Below are 26,457 nucleotides of genomic sequence, written 5' to 3'. Positions count from 1 at the left end.
GGCTCAGTCAGTTAAGCTTCTGACTCTTGGTTTTCAGCTCAGATCATAATCTCACGGTCATGGGATCAAGCCCAGCATTGGGCTCTGTGCTCAGTGTGGAGTCTGCTTGAGATTCTCTCCCTCTGCCCTCCCCTCCTCATTCTCTCTCTCAAAATAAATAAGTAAGTAAAATTTTTTTTTAAATATGAAGAAATCCCAAAGGGTCATTAAATGTTAAAAAAAAAACACCCTCAATTTTAATAGTAAATTTAGGGAAATTAAAGCAATGAGATATTTTGTCAAACATATCAGATTAACAAAAAAAAAAAAAAAAAAGAAGAAGAAGTGAAAATACCAAGATTTGGTATGTACGAGACAAGTTTTTCATATACTAGTGATGATGAATTGATGTATTGGTAAAGTAACTTTGGAAACCGAACAACTTTTTGCAATGTCTAATAAAATTCTTCAAGGATATTCTGTATTTGTATTAGGGACATATAAAAAGATATGCATTATAAGATTATTTGTAATCTAAAAAACAACCTAATTCAAATGTTTATCCAGTAAGGAATATAAAATTGCATTGTAGGTATATATAGCATGTCTAGAAAGCAATATTTAGTGAAAGAAATATTGATAGCATATAACAACATTTTTATAAACTAAAAACACATAAAAGTCTACATATGCACACACAGTAAAAATACAAAAACATGTACTTTGAAGTACATAACATATTCAAGATGTCAGCTGACTCTCTCAAGGGAGTAGAAAAAAAGAGTCAAAGAGAACAAACAGAACTTTACCTTTATCTGGAATTTTCTCTGTCTAAAACACTTTACCTAAAGAGGAAAAAAGCATGTTTGTGATTTTCATGCTAGGTAACAGAGTGTATGGTAACTGTTCTCCATACATTTTTGTATTTTAAAAAGCTCTTCAAAATAAAATAACTATTGATAAAATGTTGGTTTTTCCTAACTCGATCTATAGATTCATAAAGTCATCAATGCAATCCCAATAAAAACTCCACCAAGTTATTTTATGGATATCCACAAATCGATTCTAAAGGTTATATGGAGGGGCAAAAAAATCTAGAACACTTACAAAACATTGAAGAAGAACAAAGTTGGAGGACTGATGTTATCCAACTTCAAAATTTACTATAAAGCCACAGTAATCAAGACAGAGTGGCATTAGTGAAAAAATGGATCAGTGGAAGAGTATATAGAGCTTAGAATAGACCCCCATAAATATAATCAACTAATATTTGACAAAAAAGCAAAGGCAATATAATGGCAAAATCAGTCTTGTCAACAAATGATGGTAGGACAACTAGAAATCCACATGCAAGAGAATTTATCTAGCCCAAAACCTTACAGCGTTCACGAAAGTTAACTCAAAATGGATTTTATACGTAAAACTAGAAGATAACACAGGAGAAAACTTGGATGACCTTGGGTATGGTTCCTAGATATAACATTAAAGACACACTCCATAAAAGAAATAGTTGAATAGCTGGACTTCATTAAAATTAAAAATTTCTGCCTCACAAAAATAATGTCAAGAGAATAAGACTAGCCACAGACTGGGAGAAAATATTTGCCAAAGACATATTGACAAAAGACTGTTACCCAAAAAATACAAAAACTTTTTAAAATTCAAAAATAAGAAACAGATAACTTGATTAACAAGTGGGCAAAAAACCTTAACAGACACATCACCAGATATAATAAATATTACATAGATGGAAAATAAGCATATGAAAAGATGTTCCACATCATATGTCATTAGGGAAATAAAATTAAAACAGTGTGATACCACTATACACTTATAAGAATGGCCAAAATCCAGAACGCTGATAACACCAAATGCTAGTGAGGATGTGGAGCAGCAGAAACTCTCATTCACCGCTGGTGGGAATTCAAAATGGTACAGCCACTTTGCAAAATAGTTTGGTGATTTCTTACAAAACTTATGTTGACACAAAAACCTGCACACAGGTGTTTATAGCAGCTTTATTCACATTTCCCCAAATTTGGAAGCAACAGGATGTCCTTCAGTAAGTAAATGGAAAAATACACTGTAATTTATCCAAACAATGGACTATTATTCAATGCTAAAAAGAAACAAGGTGTCAAGTCATAAAAAGGTGTGAAGGACACTTACATGCATATTGCTAAGTGAAAGAAGCCAGTGTGAAAGTCTCAATATTATGTAATTCCAGCTATAGGACATTCTGGAGAAGGCAAACCTATGTAGACAGTAAAATGATCAGTGGTTTCCAGGGGTTGCGCTGAGGAAAGGTTGAATACGTTGAACACAGAGGATTTTCAGAGCTGTGAAAATACTCTGTAAGATACAATAATGATGGATACATATTATTCTACATTTGTCCAAACCTATAGAATGTACAACACCAAGAGTGAACTAAAATGTAAACTATGGACTTTGGGTGATAATGATATGCCAGTGTAGGTTCATCCATTGTAACAAATGTACGGCTCTGGTGGGACATGATAATGAGGGAGATTAGGCATGTGTGAGAGTAGGGGAAATCTCAGTTCTTGCCTCTTAATTTTTCAGTGAACCTAAAGAAAAGAGGATCTGAAGAAAAAAAGGGTATTTTTTAATCACATAAATAAAACAGCATTTCTTTCTTACCTTAAAAACAAGAAGATAATATGACATTCTGCTAATGCAGTTTCAAGGTATAAATTGACAGGAGCTTCAAAGTAACTATCTCTTTTCTGTAAAATTTATTATCTCCAGTTCTGTGTCTGATTTTGCCAAATCTTCTGGTTCCAACTGTCCTCTCATGGTTAATGTCTTCTCTATTCAGTATTATTTTATTTAATACTAGATTTTAGTTCAAACACTAGACCAGATAATCAATAGATAATGTGATATAATTGATCCAAATGAATGAGTAGTCCCCAAAAAATCACCAATAACTGTTTCACTTACTAGTATTTATTTATATTCTTTTCCCTAGAAGTTTTGAGGAGTCTCTCAGAAAACAAAAACGAAAAACAAAACAAACAAAAAAACCCACAAAGTATTGAGTAGAAATAGAAAAACAGGTACAAGAATAAAAGAAGATTAACACAAACAAAAGTCAGTTATCATTCAGTTCTGAGTTTGAGTATCCAGGCAGCAAGGTGAAAAGGAGAAACATGCTCATTTATATAGTTTGTGGAAAAAAGAATATTATTTTAGTTTCTCATCAAGACAAAGATTTTCCTATTACTTAACTTTACAAGAAATTTTCCAGGTGGGACTTAATACAATGATACTAATTGATGTAAGAGGCATACCGTCTTTTGATTCTTTCCTGTAGGAAACTTAAAAAAATATATCAGCTTATAACTTAGAAATGCAGCCCAGGAGCCCAGCTCCTGTTCTGGTAGGAGCTAAACTAATGTGCTTCAACCATTTAGGACTTTGATGGTCTAAGTGCTTTAATTGAATGTCAGGTCTCTCATTCTATTAGTCTTTTGGACAGTGGCTGTATTATCCATATTAGACGATAATGGAATTCAGCAGAATATCTTTAAATTATTGAGAAAAATATTAAGAAAAATATGGAGAAAGGATTCTGCAAAATTCTCAGAAGGCTCTCACGAGCCTTCTGCACATATTTCTGCAGATTGTGCCTGGCCCAAAAGCTGAGTGTGCCAGTGGCAGCAGAAATGTAGCCTGTGCTCTACTCCCTAAGCCGTCATACCAGAGTAAGGGGGATCTTGCTGTAATTAATCTACCCAAAGGCATATCCCTGCTGTGACAAACGGCCCATTTAACTTCCATTCCTAATCCTCATCTTTATTGGCCACCTACCTTGTAAAGGACGACAAAACTAAAAAAGAATATTCCTTGTTATTGCAATCAGTTCAGTTTTCTAGATTTCTACAAGTATCAAAAGATTTTTTGTAGGCTTCACTTGAATATTTATCTGTATTTATTCATTCCCTAAATCAGAAAGCAAAGAATATCTTCTAAGTTTCTCAACTTCCTCTGTAGCTGGACAGGGCCCCATGACCCTATTCTTTATTTCTTCTGTTAAATGCAGATCGGATGACTGAAACTGGGGTAGCCATACTGCAACGATGCAGGAAAGCAACATGAAACGCAGCCTAAGTCCTCTCTGGCATTGCTTAGCTACAAAAGCCGGGAGCTGCCTACCTCCATCCTTTTCTCTACTTTCGTTTACACTACTGCAAGTTAGGTTTTCTGTTTTTACATCTAACACATTCCTTACTGATATAGTGCCCTAATAACAAAACAGGCAGCAACAACAATATGCTCACAGCAAGTTCACAGAGCTATTTAGCTCTTTTAATTCTGACATATTAGATACTCTACTTCTAGCACACTCTCTTCAAGCCTGTTAAAGTCTATTTTAAAATAATGTGTTTCTTTGATGGTCAGGGATTGTAAGAGCATTTACCAGCGTTGCGTGTGCGTGTGTGTGTGTGTGTGTGTGTGTACGCATGCGTGTGTGTACGTCATTCAGTCACTGCTGAGTCATTAACTCCACGCTGCGCATCAAATACCTCGTCGCCTCTTCTCAGAAGAGCCTCCTCACCCCATCATTTATTTTTCCTCTCAGATTTAATCACTCATATATAAATTGCAATCCGCTTTTATTTTATTCTAAGAAGAAATATAAAGTCATGTAATATAACAACGTGAAGGACAGAAATTATTCCCATGAAGGCCTCTGACCTTTCCATGGCACTTTCAAGTGTTTATTTTTATCACTTGCTTTGAGACTATCCCTTCACCTGGCGGTAGGTTTGGAATTAACAATTTATCCGAGTCCAACAGAATCCATGTTAATAGACTTCCATTCTGCTTGCTCTCCTATAACATTTCCCCAGAGCTCATCACTGGGCTTGAACCCAAGATTCTGTCCTCCTTTTCCTATACTCCAAGCGGCTGATAAATAGGCAAACAGATTCTGGGGCATGGGTAGCACTGCCAGAAGATGATGCTCAGTAGTCCCCTAGTGGCCTGAAGGAGTTCATGCAGCTTACTAAAATGCTTGCTCTGTTCCATGGAGGTGTGAGTGGTTAAGCAGCAAGCCCATTATGTATTTGCCAATTAACACCTTCCTTTCCAGAAGGCCCAGGAAGTACACTCATGATTCCACCTTGTGTAGGTTTGCTCTCCAGTGGGTTGTGCAGGCAGTCCATCCAGGTGTCATACTGTCATATCATCATCTGAAATTTTGCTTTCAAGTTTGGGATACAGTCTTCTGAGCTATAAAAGACCCCTTAGGAGCTAGTGACAGTAACCCACTTACCTGGAGCAAAAATAAACAAACAAACAAACAAACAAATAAGTAAAAATAATCTATAAAAAGGAACTCAGGGCAGAAATGACACCTAGATTATGAAGGAACGGAATCAGGGAGGCCATCAGAAATCTAGGCAGCTGCTCTCTCAGATTTTTGGGTTGCAGTGATTTGTCTTTGTTTCTTTCTGTAGGACCACTGCATTTCTGGTTCCTCTCTGTCCATAGATATTTCTCTGATGTAGCATGAATTTGGCCAAACATGTCTTCCTCTAACACTGGCAGCCTTAGTAAATGACATAGACCAATCTCTAATTTTTTTACTTGATTTCTAAATGTTGGAGGAAAAAAATTGGCTTGGCCAAAATGATAACAACAATGATGATTACGGGTGATGATATTAGTAGTGATGTTGATGGGTGTTTTTCCTTCATGTTTACTACGGGCAATTTCCTGTGATAAAGGCTTTAATGCATTTTTAATTTAATCCTCACCAAGACCCTGTAATTCCATTTTATAGGTGATGAAGATGATACCTTGAGATAATAAATAATTTGCCTGAGTAACTTGCCTGCTAATGAACCCAAGTTAGCTGATACCAAAGTGGTATAATCAACAGAGGCTTGATACAAGATCAAGCTGTACACGCATGGCAAATTAAGTCCCGACCCCTATGAAGTAGGGAGGCAATTCTCATAGAAAAAGTGTTGTTATGAATTCCTTAGACAACTCCATCATAGTCAGCTACACATGGCCATGGCTTTGCTCAGATCCTCCGGTGAGAAGCATGAACTCTGTCTTCATTGGCCTACGTTTATCTTCCAGTCTTTTTATCCATTACATCCTTTGTTTCCTATTTTCTAGTTTCTCAGACTTATTTGCTGTTTATAAACATACCATGAATTGATACACCTCTGAGTTCATCATGCAGCCTAGAATGGCCTTTTCTAATCTACTAAAAGTTTATTCAACGTCTCAAGCTCAGTCCAAATGTTGTGTCTTTCATGAAATAATCACTGACCACCCCCCCACAGATACTTTTTACTCTGTTCCCATTGCACATGGCTAATAATTAGCTATACCTGTTTAGCACTTAGTATCTTACCAGTTCTATTATGTTGATATTAATATCTAGAATATGAGCTTTCTGAGGGTAAGCATTATTTTTTTTAAATTTCTATATTCTCAGCATCAAGTGCTTGTCATCAAGCACTTAATAAATAAACATTAAATTGAAGTGATACTGGTTGAACAGGTATAAATCATGAATTCATAGACCTGTGATCTTTTGGAAATGACTATTGGTCCCTCCATATTTGTGTTTTAAGATTTGAAACTGATATTGCCTCCCTATACTTCCATGCCGTATAATGTGTTCAACATTCTATTGGTAACCAAGCCAGAACAATTTAAAGCTGGTGACCAGAGGACTCTCTCTTTATTGTCCTTTGTCTCCCAGAGCAATTTTATTCTTATTGCACTGGATTCCCAAACAGTATTGCATGGGAATTTTCTACAGTGTCCACAGAGAGGTCAGGTATCCCTTAACAATAAAAAAAATACTGTTGGTCCAGAGGGTTTAAGAGACCCAACTTTAGAAAACAGAGTCAGAGTTATCATATGTAAAGCATCAAATATAAAAGTGTATACTTTGGAATTAGAAATAATAACTAGCTCTGGGCTATTAGGATAGTTACATATCTTTTGTGAGCCTTTTTTACCCTTTTGTAAAATAAAGATGAAAATTGCTACCTTGCAAGGCAGTTGCACAGACTAGAGATAATATCAATGTACATGATTGACATACAGTAAGCGTTCAATAAATATTAACTATTATTATATATTCTACCATTTTTTCTTCTTCATTTAGTATAGTCTCGTCGTCTCTCTCCATTTTTCTCCTTCAGTGTACCTCCAAGATACGTTTTACCACTAAGAACCTCTTTAAATCCCTGTCTCACATCACTTCAGAGAAACTCCTTTGCAGAATCTTTGAATCCAAATATTCACTACAGGTCTCTACTAAACAACTCTCCCTTACAAGGACCCCAAATAGCCTCAATCTCCTACTGAATTTTCTTAGGGATTATGTCATTTTCTCCTGAAACATACATCCACGAAACCTATCCATGGTGGTCTATGCTACTTGAGATTTTGTTAACAGGTAACTCATTTTCTTTTATGGTACTCATTCCATCTTTGGATAAATACCACAGTTAGAAATTATTTCTTTAATAGAAAGGAGACCTATTTTAACTGCATTCAGTCCAGTGGCCTTGGCTTATACCCAGTTTTGGATTCTGATACTGCCATTTTTTAGCTGTGAGATTAGGCAAGTTACATACTGGCTGATTTACAAAATGGACTCAATTATAGACAACTCAATTATAGATTTTTGTGTTAGCAGTGAATGAGTTGGGGTGTATGGAGTTCTTAACATAATTCTAGGCCCATGGTAAATATTAAATATTTGGTAGTTATTATTAATATTATGTTAATTCTCACAGATATAGTCTTAAATTGCATTTATTACTTTTAGGCTGACTTGTTCTCCATAACAGTTTCTAAGATGTACAGGAAAAAATGTTTCAAGTTCTTACTAGGTTGGAAGTATTTACATAAATACCAGAATCCTTTGGTTCAAACCCCTTGTACACATGAGAAGACTAATGGCTCTTTTATATCATGGAAAGTACTACTTAGTGTTTGGTGCCAAGTTTGCTTTTTCTGTGCAATAATTTCCTCTAATTATCCCCGAGTCTTTATAAGTTATTTTATTCACACAAACCTTGTTGTTGGTGATGTACAAGAAATTAATCTTCTCTTTAGAGACAAACGTGTCTTAACTATTATTTGTTTCTTTTAAATAAATAATTTTAATGAGAAAAACATATCCATTCTATAGGAGTAGGTATATGTGTACAACTCACCCATGATCATTTTTTTTTTTACCATATGAAAAAAAAATCCAGTCTTAAACACCTCACTAACTTTTCTCTCTGATGATAGAAAGCAGAGGTGGATGATAAACATATTGATAGAAAAAAATCATGCAAGTTTACAGAGATCGATACAGAGCCCTGTGCTTGAATGAAAATAGTAAGTTGTAGTAAAAATGAACAGGGAATTATTTCATAGCATCATATATATCAGATAGTTAGGGGTTAGATTGCAATTGTACAATCAATGGGAGTTGAAAATGTGTTGGGATCATCAGTTACAGTAAGTTTAGAGTGAAAAGTATAAGAAGAGATATGGAAACCAGGTCCTGTAATGAACAAGAGAAGATTTTAGGAATGTTTAGCTTAAATTTGAGAGGACATCATAGATGTATTTGTTTAAATGGCTGCCATGTGGTCTTTCCCTGACAAATTATTGTGTATGGTTTCAAAGGTGAGGACCAGGACCAGGGTGCAGGTTTCAGCTTAGCACAATTAAAACAATGTAAGAAAATAGATGCTGAATACCACTTACCAGGAATACTGTAGGGTATTGGGGGTTTTGATGAATAACCAAAAAATTCTATAGAACAGTGAGATTCAGTAATCTTAAAAAAAAATACTTTACAGAAATCTTGCAGTCTTCCCTTTTTCTATTGTTTCTTTTTAGTCAGAGATAATTTATTGAAATGTTCCTCAAATAATTTATGTCCTGTATTCAGAAATGACTCTTAAGACTGTGCTATATGTCTGAAATAGTAACCATTATCTTTGTCGAATTTACCTTCTGAAGATACAGACTGTGAACTGGGTGAATATTTTGTAGATCTGGCAGAAGGATGGTCATGTGAGATACTTGCTTCTTTTTCTTATGCTCCTGAATACATACGTGTGTGTGTGTGTGTGTGTGTGTGTGTGTGTGTGTATGAGAGAGAGATTCACAATGCTTTTTCTTTATTATTTTAATTATTTATTTAAAGATTAAAATTTTGAGGCTTAAAGTGACTTCTTTTACTTCAACTTCCATCTACCAGACTAGGCAGAGAATGCTATTTCTTGGGTTCAAACATTTTGCTTCTGACCTGTGGCAAGCCTAGTGAAATAGTGCCAGCAACATCATCATTAACCATGTCCATGGATGCTTTATTCTTACTGTATTTCTATATGGGGAACCTTAATCAGCTATTTCCGGATTGTCTCCCATAGGCAACATCCATGAAACTAGCCAAGTTTCTAAAGATACTGGTAGGATCCATTTATGTCTTAGCTTGAGATGTCATATCTTAAGAAGGATCAGCAAAGTACTTAAACAAAAAACATTAACCCAATAGCAGAACAGCCAGGTGTTGTTCAAGTGAATAATAAATGCTTTTCAAAGAATAATGAGAGATAATTTTTAAATGCAGAGGAAAGGTGTGTCTGATGCAATAAAGCTGATGAAATCAGAAAAAGAACCCAAAAGGATCTCAATTTGTTAGACTTTTTAAGTGGTAAGAGCTGTGTAGGAATCCTTCTGTGAACCACAGAAATAATAAATGCTGAGCCCATTGGAACATAACCTCGATCAGCAAGATGCCACGGCTTTCCAGATTTCCTCACAGGGCCCTGCTAATTTCATGCCAAAACTAGCCGTGGATTTCTTCCTTCTAATCTCCCCTGATGCCTTATTCGATTATTGTCACTGTTCTCCGACCAGACACTGTCCCTTCAGACTCTCCTTTCCCAAGTGAGTCCACCAGAAGAGGCTGAGTGTCCATCAGGATGTAGTCTAAGACCACAAGCCACCTGGTTCCACATGAAAAGGCAGAAGCAAGAACAAGAGAGCAAGGGGCACCGTCGGAGTTTTGCTGGCAATCTCTTCATCTACGGATAACTGGCTGGACGCACAAGGGAAAAGAGATAGGATGGGTCTGGAAGATTACTCTAGTTGATTGGCGGAGGGGGCTTGTTTAGAGGGAGGAGAACCCAGCGGGAGGGTGAACTGGGCATTGCAGTGCACTACAGGATGGCGTCGCCTCTGCCCTGGCTGTACGTTATCTTATGGTGAGTAAGATTTTTTTTCTTATTTTTCCTCTTAGTGCAGAGGAAAGCGAAAGCACACACCCACTGGGTGACTGCTGTACCAGGAAGAAGCCCGGGTGGCGTGGCATGTATTTGTGGTGGGGTAGATGAGTAGTTTGAACAGCCTATTCTCTCCGAGCCCGGGAGTGAGGATCGTGGACTATTTATCACAGGGCAGAAAATACCCTAGGGAAACTTGAAGATGAAGGAAACTTCTACTCCAAAAACATCAGTCGCATCCTGGACAACTTGCTTGAAGGCTATGACAATCGGCTGCGGCCGGGATTCGGAGGTGAGAGGCGGCGTCCTTACTAAGACAAACATCTGTACTCTCCTTCCCCCTTCCCTCTGTTCCAAGGCCCAGAGGCTTCATAAGGATAGCAGAGTGGTAAGGTGCGGGGGTACTGGGAGAGGCCACGTGTTCCTACCCAGTCTCTGTCCCTTCCTCTGTTTGTGACCTTCTATGCATGTTATTTCAAGCTTCTGAGCCTCAGCTTCTTCAGCTATAGTGTGGGTATATGAACAGTGCTCGCTTCCTAGAGTTGTGTGAGAATAGAATGAGATTCTCCATCTAAACCACTTTTCTAAGCATTTGTCCACCAAAAAACGATCAAGATGTGTTAGTTATTGTTATAATTTTTATGAGAATACTTAGTTCTTTTCCATTACTTTAATTCTCCAAATTGACCAGAAAAATTTCAAAATAATGCAACTGGTATGAGTTTTCAGAGTTGAAAAACCCAAGGGCTCCTGCTACTGAATTCTTTTAGGATGGATTGCAGGTTCTGACCATGAGAAGGGACTTTGTGGTAGGGTCATTAAGTTCAGTGTCCTTAAAATCACTGGTGATACTTGCTCCCATTCTTCTGGGCTAATTTCAGGTGCTGTCACTGAAGTCAAAACAGACATTTATGTGACCAGTTTTGGGCCCGTGTCAGATGTGGAGATGGTGAGTGAGCTCTGAATGAGGAGGGTAATTTTACTTATTGGGGGGAGGGCAGAGTCCCAGAACTAACACTCTCGAGCTTGGCTCCAGAGTCCTAATGCAATATGTGTGCTCATGCTGGGAAGGCATGGTCATTAGAGCAGATTACTGGTTTAATCGCCTTCACATTTCACTAACGGCTCTGCCTGAACACTTTAACCTGAGGGACTTTCTAAGATTGTATTCTCTCTTCTGGCCACATATCATGCACCAATTCTTTTCTACAAAGATAAGTTTTTCCCCCATCTTTATGAAGTCCTGGTAAATTTTTAGAATAAAAAAAAGAAAAATCAACAAAGATGATATGTCACATAAGAGTATATTGAGAGTATCCACGAAACTTAAAATATAGCTGTTTTCTGTAGCATATCATTTTCAGTATACTTTATTAAAACAGTAAAGGCATCATTTGGAAAAGCTAGTGCTTTGTACCTTTTGTGTTGCGAATGGACCAGTAGGTGTTCTGGGAACTCTGTTCCAGGTACAGATGGTTGTAGGATTCGTAAGAGAGTATTTATAGTAAGTGGTAATGAAAATCTGAACTAGTCTTCTAGAACAAAGTGCATTGTGATATTTTTTCACAGTTCTCACATACCATTTCCCCCTAAAAGTAAATATAAATACTAAAATCAAAATGAACTCTTAAATAGTTGAATCATTAAAGTTTATTAGAGAAATGTAGATCTGGATAAATAATCTTTGGAAACTTTTTTATCTTCTGATTTTTGAGTTGACAAGAAAAGAAAGAAGCAAGAAGGGAAGAAACAAAGGAAGGTGTTACCAGAAGAAGGGAAAGGGGAAGGGAGGGGAAAAAGTAAGAGAGAAAGTGAGGAAGTGAAGGAGAGGGAGAAGGACTTTATTTAAGAGATAAATGTCTTAAGACTTGAAAGAAAGGAGAGTCAGCATTATCCAGAATCCTCAATTATTTTACTATCATATTTTTCACTGAGTACTGACTCACCCCAAGTATAAATAATCACAACCATACTGTATTATATTACTGAAGTCTGGAAACGCTTGGGACTTCATTTTATGTATGTGTCTCATTTTTTAAGTATATTTGTACAGTGGAGATTTGTTATAGCCTGGATCATTATTATATGGATATACGTGTGTGTCAAATTATATTTTGAAAATCTAATCACAACTTGTAGTAATGGGTCTTATACAGGAACACATAAAGTAGACAAAGCAATTATTGGCAATATTTTGATATACTTACAAGCTGTTATTTATCATTGACTTTTGCAATGGCTCTCACCATAATTCTTAAGATTTCTAATGTTATTTCATAAAAGCCACAAATTAAAACTCAAAATTTTAATTATGCATACTTAAATGATGCTCTGAGTAATCATAGTAACATTTGCTTTTATATTCTCCAAGAATAATATAAAATGATTGTAATGTGCAGCCAGAGTACACTTATCAAGCAAAGCTTACTTATCCTTGGAAGTTTGCTAAATGGTACTATGGTGTTTGGAGACACCTTTGAAAGTGAACAAGGTATTGAGGGGAATGGTTAGACTAAGTAATGGTAGGAAGGCCAGCACAAAACCTAGACTGTAAATCTTTTCATATTTTTCTTCTAAATTAACAGAGGGAAATTGATAGGTCAATAAATGGAGAGGTGGATGACTGACAGAAAAGAGGAAGAATGTTGAAGAGGGTCAAGGGGGAGGAGGGAGGTTTGCACAGCACAGAGCTATCTTGCGCTTGAAAAAATAATTTACTGAAATCACAGTTTCTCTGATAGGTTATTATCATAAAATGTTGTTTTATTTCTTACATTTTAGGAATATAAGCTAGTGAATAAACTATCTCTCCAGCTTGCATGAATATCTTATTTTCTCTTAGGAGTATACAATGGACGTTTTCTTCCGCCAGACTTGGACTGATGAGAGGTTGAAGTTTGGGGGGCCAACTGAGATTTTGAGTTTGAATAACTTGATGGTCAGTAAAATCTGGACACCTGACACTTTTTTCAGGAATGGCAAAAAATCAATTGCGCACAATATGACAACCCCTAATAAACTCTTCAGAATAATGCAGAATGGAACCATTTTATATACCATGAGGTGAGGCTTCCCCAGTCCAGCTTCCTTTAACCCAAATGATTTGTCCATCATACTAACTTGGAACCATTTATGTCAATGTTCCTAGGCTTACCATCAATGCTGACTGTCCGATGAGGCTGGTTAACTTTCCTATGGATGGGCATGCTTGTCCACTCAAGTTTGGGAGTTGTAAGTTACAAAAACTTCTGAGAATCAAATAATGCACTCAAAATATATAATTATTGGGGCACCTGGGTGGCTCAGCCGGTTAAGCGTTCAACTCTGGATTTCAGCTCAGGTCATGATCTCAGGGTCCTGGGATCAAGCCCCACCTCAGGAGTCCCAGCGCTCAGTGGGGAGTCTACTTGTCTCCCTCTCCCTCTGCTCCTCTCCCCCACCCCTTTCTCTGAAATACATAAATAAATCTAAATAAATAAATAAAGGCAGCAATCTTAAAAAAATACATATATAATTATTTGATTGTAGTTAGAGACCAGAAAGCAAAAGAGAAATATTACTATGATACTCTCAGTGTGATTCCAGGAATATACTTACTTAATCATACCTGTCAATCTTGTAAATAGTTGGAGGTTTTAGTCACCCAGATTAAAGAAAAGCATTAAAGAAAATTTATGTTTATATTTCCTTTTTATATGGACAAAATTTCCTTTGGGGAAAAAAAACACACAACTAGTCGGATTCACTGCTATGTTTAATTTGTTTAAAAAATTCAGATGCTTACCCCAAAAGTGAAATCATATATACATGGAAAAAAGGACCACTTTACTCAGTTGAAGTCCCAGAAGAATCTTCAAGTCTCCTCCAGTACGATCTGATTGGACAAACAGTATCTAGTGAGACAATTAAATCTAACACAGGTAAGAATTAGACCAGTTCGTGAATGTAATCCAGCAAGGTGACTGCTGTGCACATTTTCAAAATATCTATTTCTTTCTTCTCTGCATTAGCCATCCTCAGCTACACTGTTTTGAAGTGATGAGTAGCTTTCTTTAAAATTGATTTTGAAACCGTGTGCATATAAAGATTTGTGTAACCTTGGAATAAGTAGTTTTGCATGTATACGACACAAAGAACACGACCAAAAACTGATGTATCTATCATGTTTGATCAAGTATCTTTGTCATACAGTGAAAAATATGCCTTTACTTGTTTTCTTCCAGCCCATGTTAATTTAAAGATCTGCAAGATTTATTTCCAGCCACATTCTTTCTGCACATTGTCAACAGCAATAATACTGATATACGTGTTTTCCAACAGGTGAATACGTAATAATGACAGTTTATTTCCACTTGCAAAGGAAGATGGGCTACTTCATGATACAGATATACACTCCTTGCATTATGACGGTCATTCTTTCCCAGGTGTCTTTCTGGATTAATAAGGAGTCTGTCCCGGCCAGAACTGTCTTTGGTATGCTTCACTCTTTGGCTATATTTCCACTCATCCTCCAGCTCTTATTGCTTGTATATGTTCAGGGAATATTCACACTAGTGAAGTTTTTCAATTCACAAAGGAAATAGACTCCTACCTCATTTAGGCATATGTATGATATTAAATGATCCTTACATTATCCCAAGCTATGTGGTGAAACCACACAAAAAAATTTGTCTTGGTAAGAATTCTGGCTGGATTCCTATGACTTTCATGTGCCCTATTTAGGAGTGTTTTTTTTTTTTTTCTTTTTTTAAATCTCAATTTGCTTTTTCATAACTAAGGAAAAGCAGAAAAGTAAAAACTGTCATGTAAATCCATGAAAAGAAAGGCTAAGATATTGAAACCTAATATACAAATTATACCTAATATATAAATGATATCTAGCTTTTATTAGGTTGAACCATAAAAAACTGCCATTTTTCTAGATCTAAAAGTAGTTAAATATGAACAATTTCCCATGGTTCAACCTAAATATTGAGTTCCATTTATGATACGTAGAATCATTACTAGTTTTGAGAAAAAGAGCTGTAATGGAAAATATCATCAATAACAAAATCGAATTTTTTCTGAGTTTCATGATTATACATTTAAAGAGGTTCGTAGGGAAGACCTGAGTTGAACTGAAATCTCAGATGAATTTTGACTTTTTAATTTACTATATTAAAATAGATATCATCCTGCAAATTATAATAGAATATTTACATAATGATGTTGACCATCTTCAAATTACATATATTCCCTAACTATTACACAAGATATAAAACTGCTGGTGACTTGAGTGAGGAAATTATTGTCTCATGAGTAAATATTTTACCTTAAAACCAAGCTAGAATTTTTTATAAACTTGAGAGACCTAATTTTATGTTTACTATTCATACCAAATAGACTTCTTAAATATGTTGGTAGGTAGTATCAGCTCTTCAAATTGACCAAGAATTCAAGGTTTTAGTACTTATGTGATAATTTGCTGTAAATTTTCTTAAGAAGCAAACAGAGTTAAACTTTACAATAATTAAACTAAATCAAATCAAAAATCTTTTTTGAGCAACTGCGGCACCATCCTAGGTACTGCAGCTGACAAAAATGGTAATACCTATGATAATAATTGTGAACAGTTATAAAACAAGAACAGAAATTACATTTGCAGAGTGCTTAACCCACCGGCACATTCTCATTTGATGTTGTTATTGGATTCCAAATGCTAATACTGAATTTCTTATTCTTTTTCACTTTAGGGATCACCACTGTTTTAACCATGACCACATTAAGCATCAGTGCCCGGCACTCCTTGCCGAAAGTGTCGTATGCAACCGCCATGGATTGGTTCATAGCTGTTTGCTTTGCTTTCGTCTTCTCAGCTCTTATTGAGTTTGCGGCTGTCAACTACTTTACCAATCTTCAGACACAGAAGGCCAAAAGGAGGGCACAGATTGCAGCCTCACCCCCAGTGACAATATCGAAAGCGAGTGAACCGTTGGAAGCCGGGATTGTTTTGGTAATTGTTTAATTTTCTGATATTACCCTTCAATATAGGAAAAGGCAGCCGACAGTGATCACTAACAACTGAGTAGTCCAAAAGCACTATTAGTTGAGCACAGGTTACATACTTCTGATTCCAAGGCCAACTTCCTTTCCAACTTCATAGCAGAAAAACAAGCAACAATTCTTCATTTATCTTTGCTCTAGACTTTTGGCATTCTTCTTTTATCATCCTCACTGGTACTAGCAGATTCCAAGCTCTCAGAGGAGATGAGAACATTCTTCCCAGCCTTTAGATGTTTCCTTTGAACAGGTTTACTTATACCAACTAGGGAGAAAAAAGTGAAAAAAAAAAAGTTCCTAATGAGGCTTCAGAGTCTGAGGGAAATAAACAGGGACTCCTATAGAATGGACAATTTTTGTTAGAAATCAGCTTGCTACTTTATCCCATGAAGGCAAGATGTGAATATTAGGTTTTTCGAATGCTGAGTCATAAGCAAGGTTTTTGATTTTCATGAAAACATTCCCATGTTCACACTTGTATATTAAATACATGTATCTAAACGTGTTTTTATTCAAAGACTTATAATCAGTGATAAATACCTATAAAATTCAGTTTAGATTTGCTGTGGCTAAGTTCTGGTTCTCAGAGGTTTTTTTGGAAAAGAAACAAATGATGGCATTAATAATTCAAGGGTCATAAATGTGCCCCCAAATTTCAATTTCACATATGAGTTAATTTTCACAACAGTTCAGCTGCACACACTTCTTTAATGGATTATAGAATTGATTGACAAATATACATTTTTATGTCAATGCAAATTCCAAAAAGTAGTTGCTATAAAGAAGAAAATTTTGCTCTGTAAAATCAAGTACTGCTGACATTTTGAACTAAAAATGTCTTTATAATCAATTCTTGTGAACATTTCCAAATCACAGAACCACATGCAGTTCAGCTAATCCCTGGTTAACGTTAATGATAAAAATTACAAAGCTATGTGTGTTTTATTCTCAAATACTCAAGTATTTATTGGGTAAAAAGATGATAGTTTCTTATCAAAACTTCTCTTTTGATATACTAAGAAACTTGTTTGAGAATCTATATTTTCTCCAAGGAATAGGATAAGGCCATTCCCATAAGTGGAAGTATATAATTTAAGATTTTTTTCTTAAATTCGTTCTCAAAAAAAAAAAAAGTTTGCCATCCAGTGATCCAGACTACTTACCTCTGCTTACAAATCAAAAACAGTGTCTCGGAGAGGCGAAACATTATTTACTAGTTGGTAGAAAAACTAGGAATTGATTGCAGAAGTCCCATACACACAGATTTACAGAGGCAGAGACAATCCCCTCCCCAACAATTTCTCGAAGGCTGATATTTAAAGAGTGCACACCACAAGATAAAACATTTTCAGAATGTGAGGTCATTCCCAAAATTTTTCCCTTGGCCTAATGATGTTTTCTGTATCCCTGTGCATTTTGAAAGGCCACAAAAATATAAATTTTATAGCAAAAGGATGCTAGTCTGAAAACTCAATCCAAAACACTTGAACATAATTTTTTTTCAGAAAATATTTTTGAGAATTAGTTTATGTTTGTAAAAATAAGTGATTATGTTATAAGCCATCTGTATTTATATAGGCATATAATCAACATATTGCCCAATGGTCACGTATCATCTTAACATATATCTGTAAGTGAAGAATTCATATTTATCAGAATATGATACTCAGTTTAACAGTTTCCTTCCAGAAATGCAGTAGAAACGAAAAGAGAAATTCATGAGAAACTAGTTAAAAAAAATAAGTCCAATGATTTTGAATATGTTCATTGATCTGATATTGAGATAAAAAGAAAGACCAACTTCCTTACTTCAGCTCTTTTGAAGTATGTATTACTGACAGAAATATGATTTCAAATCCTTGGAGAAAGAATAGAGAGTTAGCATTCTCTTTGTCTATTATTTTAAAGATATAATTTATTAATAAGATGGAATTTAAGATCTCAGGTCTTCATATAAGCTATCTTCTACAATTCTAAAATAGTAACATATAACGAGCAGGTCCTTTGGGAAGCTGGATAAAAAAAATGCATTTAAATCATCTCAAAGTACTTTTTTCTTTCAAGTTGACTCTTTTTCTTAAGAAAAATTGTATTTCTAAACCTGGCTTCACTTAAAACATTTTAAGGCAATGAAAAGCAGCATTTTGTTTCTGAAAGGGTAGGTCAAAGCGTAAAAATAAAAACCAAAATAAGCAAACCTAACAATACAAACCTTGTAGGTATCAAAAATAAATATAGATGATTACATAGAACATTTACATTTTATTTATTCATGTCAAACCTTGGCAATTTACCTTTTATAATGTAGAGGAACAAACATAAATTACACATTTCAATTTATACAACACAATGGTATATTATGATTGTTAGGCCATTTTTTCTTTCAAATACCATGACATTTAAAAACGCTTATTCAGTTGTAATCAAAATAACGTTATTTGAGTAAGTTGGACCTTGAAATAGCAAACCAATGTGGAGAGGTTGAAATAAAATTAAGTGCTTAGATGTTTCGTATGATTCTAAGTTGTATTTTAATGTCCTCATTGCTTTTCACAAGAAACTACTTAAAATGAATATGGGAAAAAGTTTATCACTTTGATTTTGACCTTGAAATTTAATATACTAATGACAAAGAAATTAAGACTTTTAAATCTAGTACTCAAACCTGAAGAGGCATCTAAAACTAAATCCTCAGAAGTCCTTGGTAGACTAATGATCTTTTTGGTTTTAAGGAATTTGGAACTAGATACTGTTTTGTTTTGTTTTTTTAGATTTTGAGAAGAAATTATCCACAGCTTCTTTCCTGCTTATAAAGTACCTTTCTTTATTGTTTTTATCTGGTATGCTATCTTGGCATTAGAGAGTTATTCTTATCTTCATATTTCATAAATTATTATGTGTTTGGGGTATACTTACTCTGTGTGTAAGACCCAGTTTGGACCTCAGTCACTTTTCGGATGTTTTGCTAATTCCTTATTATTTTAAGGGTCTAACCTTCATTACTGTGTTCCTAAGAATGAATTTCCCCCACCCATCAACACATCCAATGTGGCTTTTCTTTTTCACAGGAGGTGTCATGTTCTTGGTAAATTATCTACAAACAAAATTGGCCAAAATTTCATTAGTCAGGACAATAATTATATTTATACTGATTACATTATTTATCCATTAATTTTTTTTCCTTTCATCTGGCACCCATTTATTAAGTACCTGTGTCTTCATTGAATTACTCACACTACAAGTACTTGTTAAATGCTCTTATGATCCATGTCCTTTGTAGAATGCTGGGGGATTCATTAGTGAGTGACATCAGTATGGCCTCTTCCCTCACAAGCTTCTTGCTGAACAGGAAGAAAGACAAACCAATGAGCCATAACAATACATTGTGATAAAGGCTGTGGTTAGAGATGTACAATGGCTAAAGAAGAGCCATTCAAGAATACCTAACACAGGCTGGAGGGATCACCAACCTGTAGGAAGTGTTGCCTCAGCTGAGAACAGAAGGATGAGCCTCGTCTTGTTCTAGAAACACTAAGTCAGTTGCTAGCAACTTGGGAATAGAGAGGGAAATAAGACATATCCTTCCTATATTTTCTTCAAAGTTGGGATGATCTGCTGGTCGTCACCATGTTGCCTTCCGCCTATGTAGAGAGATATGAAGCATAGAACACTGAAAGATTTACCTCCCGTGTTCCAAATATTGCCAAGATTTCTTTGTATACTATCATTACTCTGTAGAACTAAGGGTTGAATTAAGCCCAGCAGTGACTCTGAGTCCCTTCACCATGGTCATGCTATTTCATAACTTAGAGAGGGTAGGGTGGATTAAATGAGGGGTGTAGGTGGTTAGTTCTTTCCCCATACCTTCTATCAAATCCCCATCCAATATTCCCTTCTTTACCCTCCAAACATTCCAATATGGTTTCCAGACATGTACCTACCACCACTGACCCACCAGATTGCTGCTTCTTTGTAGAAATTCTGGAATCGTCTCTGTCCCAATTCTATCAGCTATTACTTAGATGCAAGAAATTTTGATTTAAAATTCTTATTTCCTCCACAATAATTAATATAATAGTTTTTTAAAAAATATCAAGTACTAAATGTTTTCAAATTTCTCTTATATTTGGTGCCCCTGTTTGCTGGTTCTAAAAACAGATGCTTTGTTTGTCCCCTGGATAATGCAGCCCTGGTTAGAATATCTCTCTTGAGAGTTAACCCATTGCCCCCTCCTCTTTAACATATTAGACTCACTAAATGTTGTATCAAAATTGCTTTAAGTACTTTCCAAATGTCTTATCTTTACATCAAATAATTGATTGTCATAAAGTCCAGTTTGACTCAAAGTACCTTTGCAATATGGCATTACTTAAAACAAAGCAACGCTCTATAAATACCCAAAGCAGGATGGCATTCAGCAGCAGGGGAGCCCTGGAAAAATTCAAAACCACAGGTGTTCCACTCAAAACAGTGACAGCCCCAAGCTGAGCCCTCATCTGGACTCTGACAAAAACCTATTTTACCATCAGCTGAAGCTGCTGGGCTTACAATAGAACAGGCGGGGTCTGATGCAAACCTGTATCTTGAATGGCTTGCAAAATTGGCTTTCTTTTCACTTCAGAAATTCAATGTGATTCTTCTAAATTGGAGTCCAGTTTCCTGTACCGCCAATTCCCAATTATGCAAGAGCTGATGATCCAGCAAGTGGGTAGGCCAGGCCCCTTGCACTTCCTTGAGCATATCGTATTTGCTGCCTGCTAGAAACGCCCCCAATTGCTGCTGGACAGTGAGACAGCCGTGGCTCTAGGCCAGGGACACTCAGTGGTAGGTGACTTTTCTCCACAGAGAATATTTGGCAATGTCTGGAGGTATTTCTGGTTGTCACAACTTTGGGGAGGGAGATGCTACAGGCATCTTGTGGATAGAAGTAGAACCCAGGGATGCTGCTCAACATCCGGTGGTGTCCAGGACAATCTTTCCCAACAAAGGAGTATCCTAACCGAAATGCCAATCGTTCTGTGTTTGAGAAGCCATGCCCTGAACCTTAAAGCCGATGGGAAGAAACCGTAATACTTATTAAGAGTGTGATCTTTAGCATCTGAGAGGGATTACATTCAGGCACTGCCAGTTACTGTGTGAGCTTCCTGCTTAAGACTTCATTTGCTCATCTCTAAAATGAAAACAATAACATTACATTATAGTTTTTTTTTTCTAGGAATAGGCAAAATAATGTGTGCAAAGTGTTCTGTGGTGCTTGTCAATTGTAAGCATTTAGATATGGTACTTGTAATATGAAACAATACACTAAAATATAATGTAAAATAATCATAAAACTTTCTCTCTCTAAGAAATCCTGGAAATATTTAGATTTTCATTCATTTGTTGATTCAGCATATGCTTATTAAGCACATACTATGTTCTGTGCACTGACTAGGCACGTGGAATGCTTATACTTGAGAATAATATGCCCTCTACCAATAAGGAGACTTCATGTCAGGAAAGGAGATGAGGCACAACAGAAATAATATTTACAAGGAAGACTGTGATAATAGCTGAACAAATTATAACAGCTAAGTAGACAGAAAAGTGTTCTCTTTATAGTATATCTATGATATATATTATATATATCTAATATTTATCCATCTATCTTATCTATAAATATATACCTTACATTTTCTTTCTCAAATTCTTAAAGAAGAGAAAAACTTACAGAGAAAGTAATAATTGTCCCTAGCTTTAAAGATGGGAACTTCATATAGCAAGTAAGTAGTATATGTGGAACTGCAATCGAGGGCTTTCTGACTCTCTTGTCCTCTTAACTCTTAAGCAACCCTCCATAAAGATTGTTTGGAGAAGTAGATGAGGAAAGGGGTAATCCTGTTGTAGGGGATCTTTCATTCCAGGTTAATGCCATTAAATTTTTCATGGTGTTTTGAGTGATGTTGCTTAACTCTGGACAAGGGTCATTTGGTAATTCTTATTAAGTCACGTGTGACATTGTGACAATGCCAAAAGATTGACAATTAACTCCCCGCCCCAGTTCTAATGGGGGGGGGGATAAAACAATGCCTTACATCTTTATGGTAGATTATATTTTATAATCACTTTTTTGTCTCAATGAACTTTTTCATGTCTGCCCTCTTTCTCCTTAAAAAAAGAAATAAACACAGGCACTGCATGCTATTAAAAATCAAGATGAGATTAGGGGCGCCTGGGTGGCTCAGCCGTTAAGTGTCTGCCTTCGGCTCAGAGTGTGATCCCGGTGTTCTGGGATCGAGCCCCACATCAGGCTCCTCCGCTAGGAGCCTGCTTCTTCCTCTCCCACTCCCCCTGCTTGTGTTCCCTGGCTTGCTGGCTGTCTCTGTCAAATAAATAAATAAATAAAATCTTAAAAAAAAAATCAAGATGAGTTTAGAAAAAGTATCTGCTCTAAAGGCTTGCCCTCATTTTACTCCATCATGATCTTAGAAATTTTATTAGAGTAAAATATTTTAATATTCCATGTATCTGGGAGGAGGATAACTCTTTTTAGAAAATGAAACAGTAACACATTTTGTTCTTTCAGGTGGAGAGTATTTCAATAACATAGTTAATGGCTGAAAATTCAAATTAGAGTCTGAGATACATGACAGAAACCAAAGAAGGTGTTATGTTTATTCTCTGAGACATGCAGCATGCACTGAGACCAAAATACCACTACTGTGGTCCTATCCACACACTGACTGGTGATCCTGGGCACAGTAGTCCTTAGCTGTCACATGTTTTTAGTAGAAAGTGTCACTTATTTCCTAAGATCAGCAGACTGAGCCCTCTACTATTTTAAATTATCTTCTACCGCCAAGACCTATGATTTATTTAATTATGTCAAGAGTCCCTAGCACAATACTGGGCCAACACATAACAAATAAAGATATTCTTTCCTTGCAACTCACCAGGGTCATGAGAAATCAGACTTGACTACAGAGACTCATTTTTGCTTTTGGTGAAGAGAGAGGTTTTCCCATGGCCTCTAAATGCACGCTGGGCTTGAACTCTCAATGATGACGATTATTACTGAGATATTCAGTGTATTCCATGACAAATCAAACAGCAAAATTCAAAAGGGGAATATAGAAAGAAGAGGTTCTTGGAATTGTTGTTTCTCGCACTCCAAATGTCACCACATCGGCAGGTCATTCTGGTCCTGTGGCTCAACCGGCACAGGGGAGGTGGCTGCCTCATCCTATTGCTGCGGGGTTGCTGACTAAAGCCATGGGAGTCTGCCCACGTGAGTAACATACCCTGCCAGGCATCAAAGTGGTGATTTTGCTGCCAGGGAGAAAACAAAGCAGTTTTACAAGAGCAGAGATAATGTACAGCAAGTGTTTGAAGGCAGAGACCCAGCAAGGACAACCTGGTCACAAGGAGAGTGACTGTTACAGGATATAGACAAGAAAAGATGCAAATCAGAGCAAAGTCCTCTAGTCTCCAACAGTATGAAAGGAGTCTAAAGCAAACAGAATTGGACTCTCTGAACTAGACCCAATACTTTAGAGTGAAGACAAGAAAATGTGGGGATGATGAAACAAGCATGGAAATTGACCAGTACAGTTTATTACTAGCTGTGTGACTATGGGCGAGGCATTTCCAGCTCCACTCTCTGGCCTTAGTCTTTTCACCTAACAATTAATGTGCTAAATATCCCTTTCTGGACTAAAAATGGTTGTCTTATGATTTCTAATGATAAAAAAAGAACATACAACAATTCTGAGGTCAGTAAATGAATCATTTTTTTGGTGACTTAGGCTGGAGGGAGACAAGACAAGTGGAGAAGTTCTGAATGGGAAGCAGAAAGCTCTCAATATAGAACTTCTGGACTTAAGAGGCAGTTCGAGGGATGAACAGTCATCCCACTCAGTTTAAGGGTATTTGTACTTTGTCACTGGCTTTCCACATACATGAGCACCTTAATATTTTTTGTTGCTGTTATCTCAGCATGGTTCAAATTTATGAATGTGTAAAGATGAGGATGTAGTCTAGAAGAATGATATCAACTCACTGAACTGCTATATTTTCTTGTATTAACTAATTGTCCATATATTCCAAATTGAAATCCCCTCTCATTTCCCACACTCATTGCCCTATAGGCTTATGCATAACCAGGGAGGGGAAGGGGATGGGTAAGCCTTTACAACCTGGTTCATCTCTTACTAATGGCCCAATGGTCAACACAGTTTCTGGGATGTGGAATATGCTTGGCATCAATTGCTGATATATGAAATTATAGGATGTTGGATGGCAGCAAATCATTTTTTTAAAATTTGTTTTATTGCTTTCTTGGAAAAGTAGCACCATCAAATACTATTAAGAATTTGCTAATATTAAAAAAGGAATTTGCTAATATTTTATCTTACATAGTATGTAGTCAATAAATACCTGTCCCTGGTGAAAATGTGAATAACTAAGTGATCTCTAGTCTTTTACCCAGGCTGAATAGTTATGTCTTTTCCCTACAGCATCCTGATTCCAAGTATCATCTGAAGAAAAGAATCACCTCTCTGACTTTGCCAATAGTTCCATCCCCTGAGGCCAGCAAAGTCCTCACTAGAGCTCCTATCTTGCAATCAACACCTGTCACACCCCCACCACTCTCTCCAGCCTTTGGAGGCACCAGTAAAATAGATCAGTATTCTCGAATTCTCTTCCCAGTTGCATTTGCAGGATTTAACCTTGTATATTGGGTAGTTTACCTTTCCAAAGACACGATGGAAGTGAGCAGCAGTGTTGAATAGCTTGCAGCCGGGACAATTTGTATTCCGTAAGTTCTCGTTTCCTGATTCTTTTAAATAGCAGTAAGACTTGTATAGATGCTTTTCTGAACACTGAAAATCTGTAACACATAGCTTTGAGTAAGCACATATGGGCCAAAAAGCACCAATGTTACTTCTCAAAACCAGAAGTTGAAGGCCGTTGAAAAATATAACTTTTCTGTATGTTAGAGACAAAATTTGTAAGAGAATAAGATGTACTCAAGATGAATTTGCCAATCTTTGTCCTTCATTGTTCAATATTTTAATTGTCACTGTGAATAGCATTAACCACAAGAAGATAAAAATAAGAAATGCTGACATTTCCAAAGGTTGCCTTAAAATATGTTTATTTTGGCTTAGTTGTCAAAGAGAGCAAAATATAAACAGTCTAAATATTTATCCATAGGTTAATACCAGCATGTTGGAAGCCTTTATGCTAGTAAAATGGTTTTCAGTGTCATTATTAAGCCTGCGTTGAGCTTAGCCATTTTTCTTAACCTTGCTGTGCTATTTTACCCCAATAAATAAATAAATAAATGAGTATGCATATGTACATCGCTTTAGTTGGACTGCAGTACAGTGCTGTTTTATCTCAGTAAGCTTTCCTTTCAAAATAATATGCTCACCATAATTCCATGAAATTGTAGAAAAAATTGAAACTATAATGAAGCCTTGTTATAATTATGACTGTGGCTATATCTCATGTTTTCTACCTTTCTATGTATACCACTAAATAAAACAACAATAAACATGGTTCTCTGGATCTCTTTAATAAAGCTAGGGAGAAGACTTCTCTTAAGTATAAAGAAATGAAGAGACTACCTCTACTCAATGTTAGTGTCCCTGGTGATTCTGACCAGTAGAAGGTATAGGACAGGCAGGCTCACTCTAAACAAAGAGTGCAGTTGGTATTCAGAGTCAATCTTTCATCTCCTTTCTGCTCACTCAACACACTCTCAGTTATAAGATGAATACAGTCTGAGTATCTAATATATCACATGGTAACTAAATATAACACTGTATAATTGAAATTTGGTAAGAGAGAACCTAAGTGTTCTCAACAAAAAAAAGTAAGCGTGTGAGGTGATGGGTATGTTAATTGACTAACTCAGTGAGAGGAATCATTTCCTAACGTATTCATATATCAAATCATCACACTGTACACTTTAAATACCTTACAATTTTATTTGTCAATTATACCTCAGTAAAGCTGAAAAAAAATGAATGAGACTACTGCTTTTCTCTCTTTCTGCTATCCCAGCTCTCCCTGATGCTGACTCTAGCCATTGTTTCTCCCCACAGAATAATCGTCTTAGGGAAATAGGAACTAGGCATAGGAAAAAGCATGCAGTGTG

At 36.2% G+C, this 26,457-nt stretch overlaps 1 protein-coding gene across 1 annotated transcript; it reads left to right on the top strand.

Annotated features, from left to right (window-relative positions):
* Positions 1-10,441: 10,441 nt before the first annotated feature.
* On the top strand, positions 10,442-25,849 carry GABRA6 (gamma-aminobutyric acid type A receptor subunit alpha6). The gene is made up of 8 exons (XM_045792046.2): positions 10,442-10,566; positions 11,156-11,223; positions 13,117-13,337; positions 13,423-13,505; positions 14,051-14,194; positions 14,595-14,747; positions 16,007-16,266; positions 24,809-25,849. Exons 2-8 carry the CDS (start codon positions 11,221-11,223, stop codon positions 25,082-25,084), a joined length of 1,140 nt encoding a protein of 379 aa, XP_045648002.1. The 5' UTR covers positions 10,442-10,566; positions 11,156-11,220; the 3' UTR covers positions 25,085-25,849.
* The last annotated feature ends 608 nt before the right edge of the window (positions 25,850-26,457 follow it).

Source organism: Ursus americanus, chromosome 15, assembly GCF_024610735.1.
Source record: "Ursus americanus isolate L20-20 chromosome 15, mUrsAme1.1.p, whole genome shotgun sequence".
Taxonomy (NCBI): domain Eukaryota; kingdom Metazoa; phylum Chordata; class Mammalia; order Carnivora; family Ursidae; genus Ursus; species Ursus americanus.
This window is presented reverse-complemented; position numbering and strand designations above follow the sequence as displayed.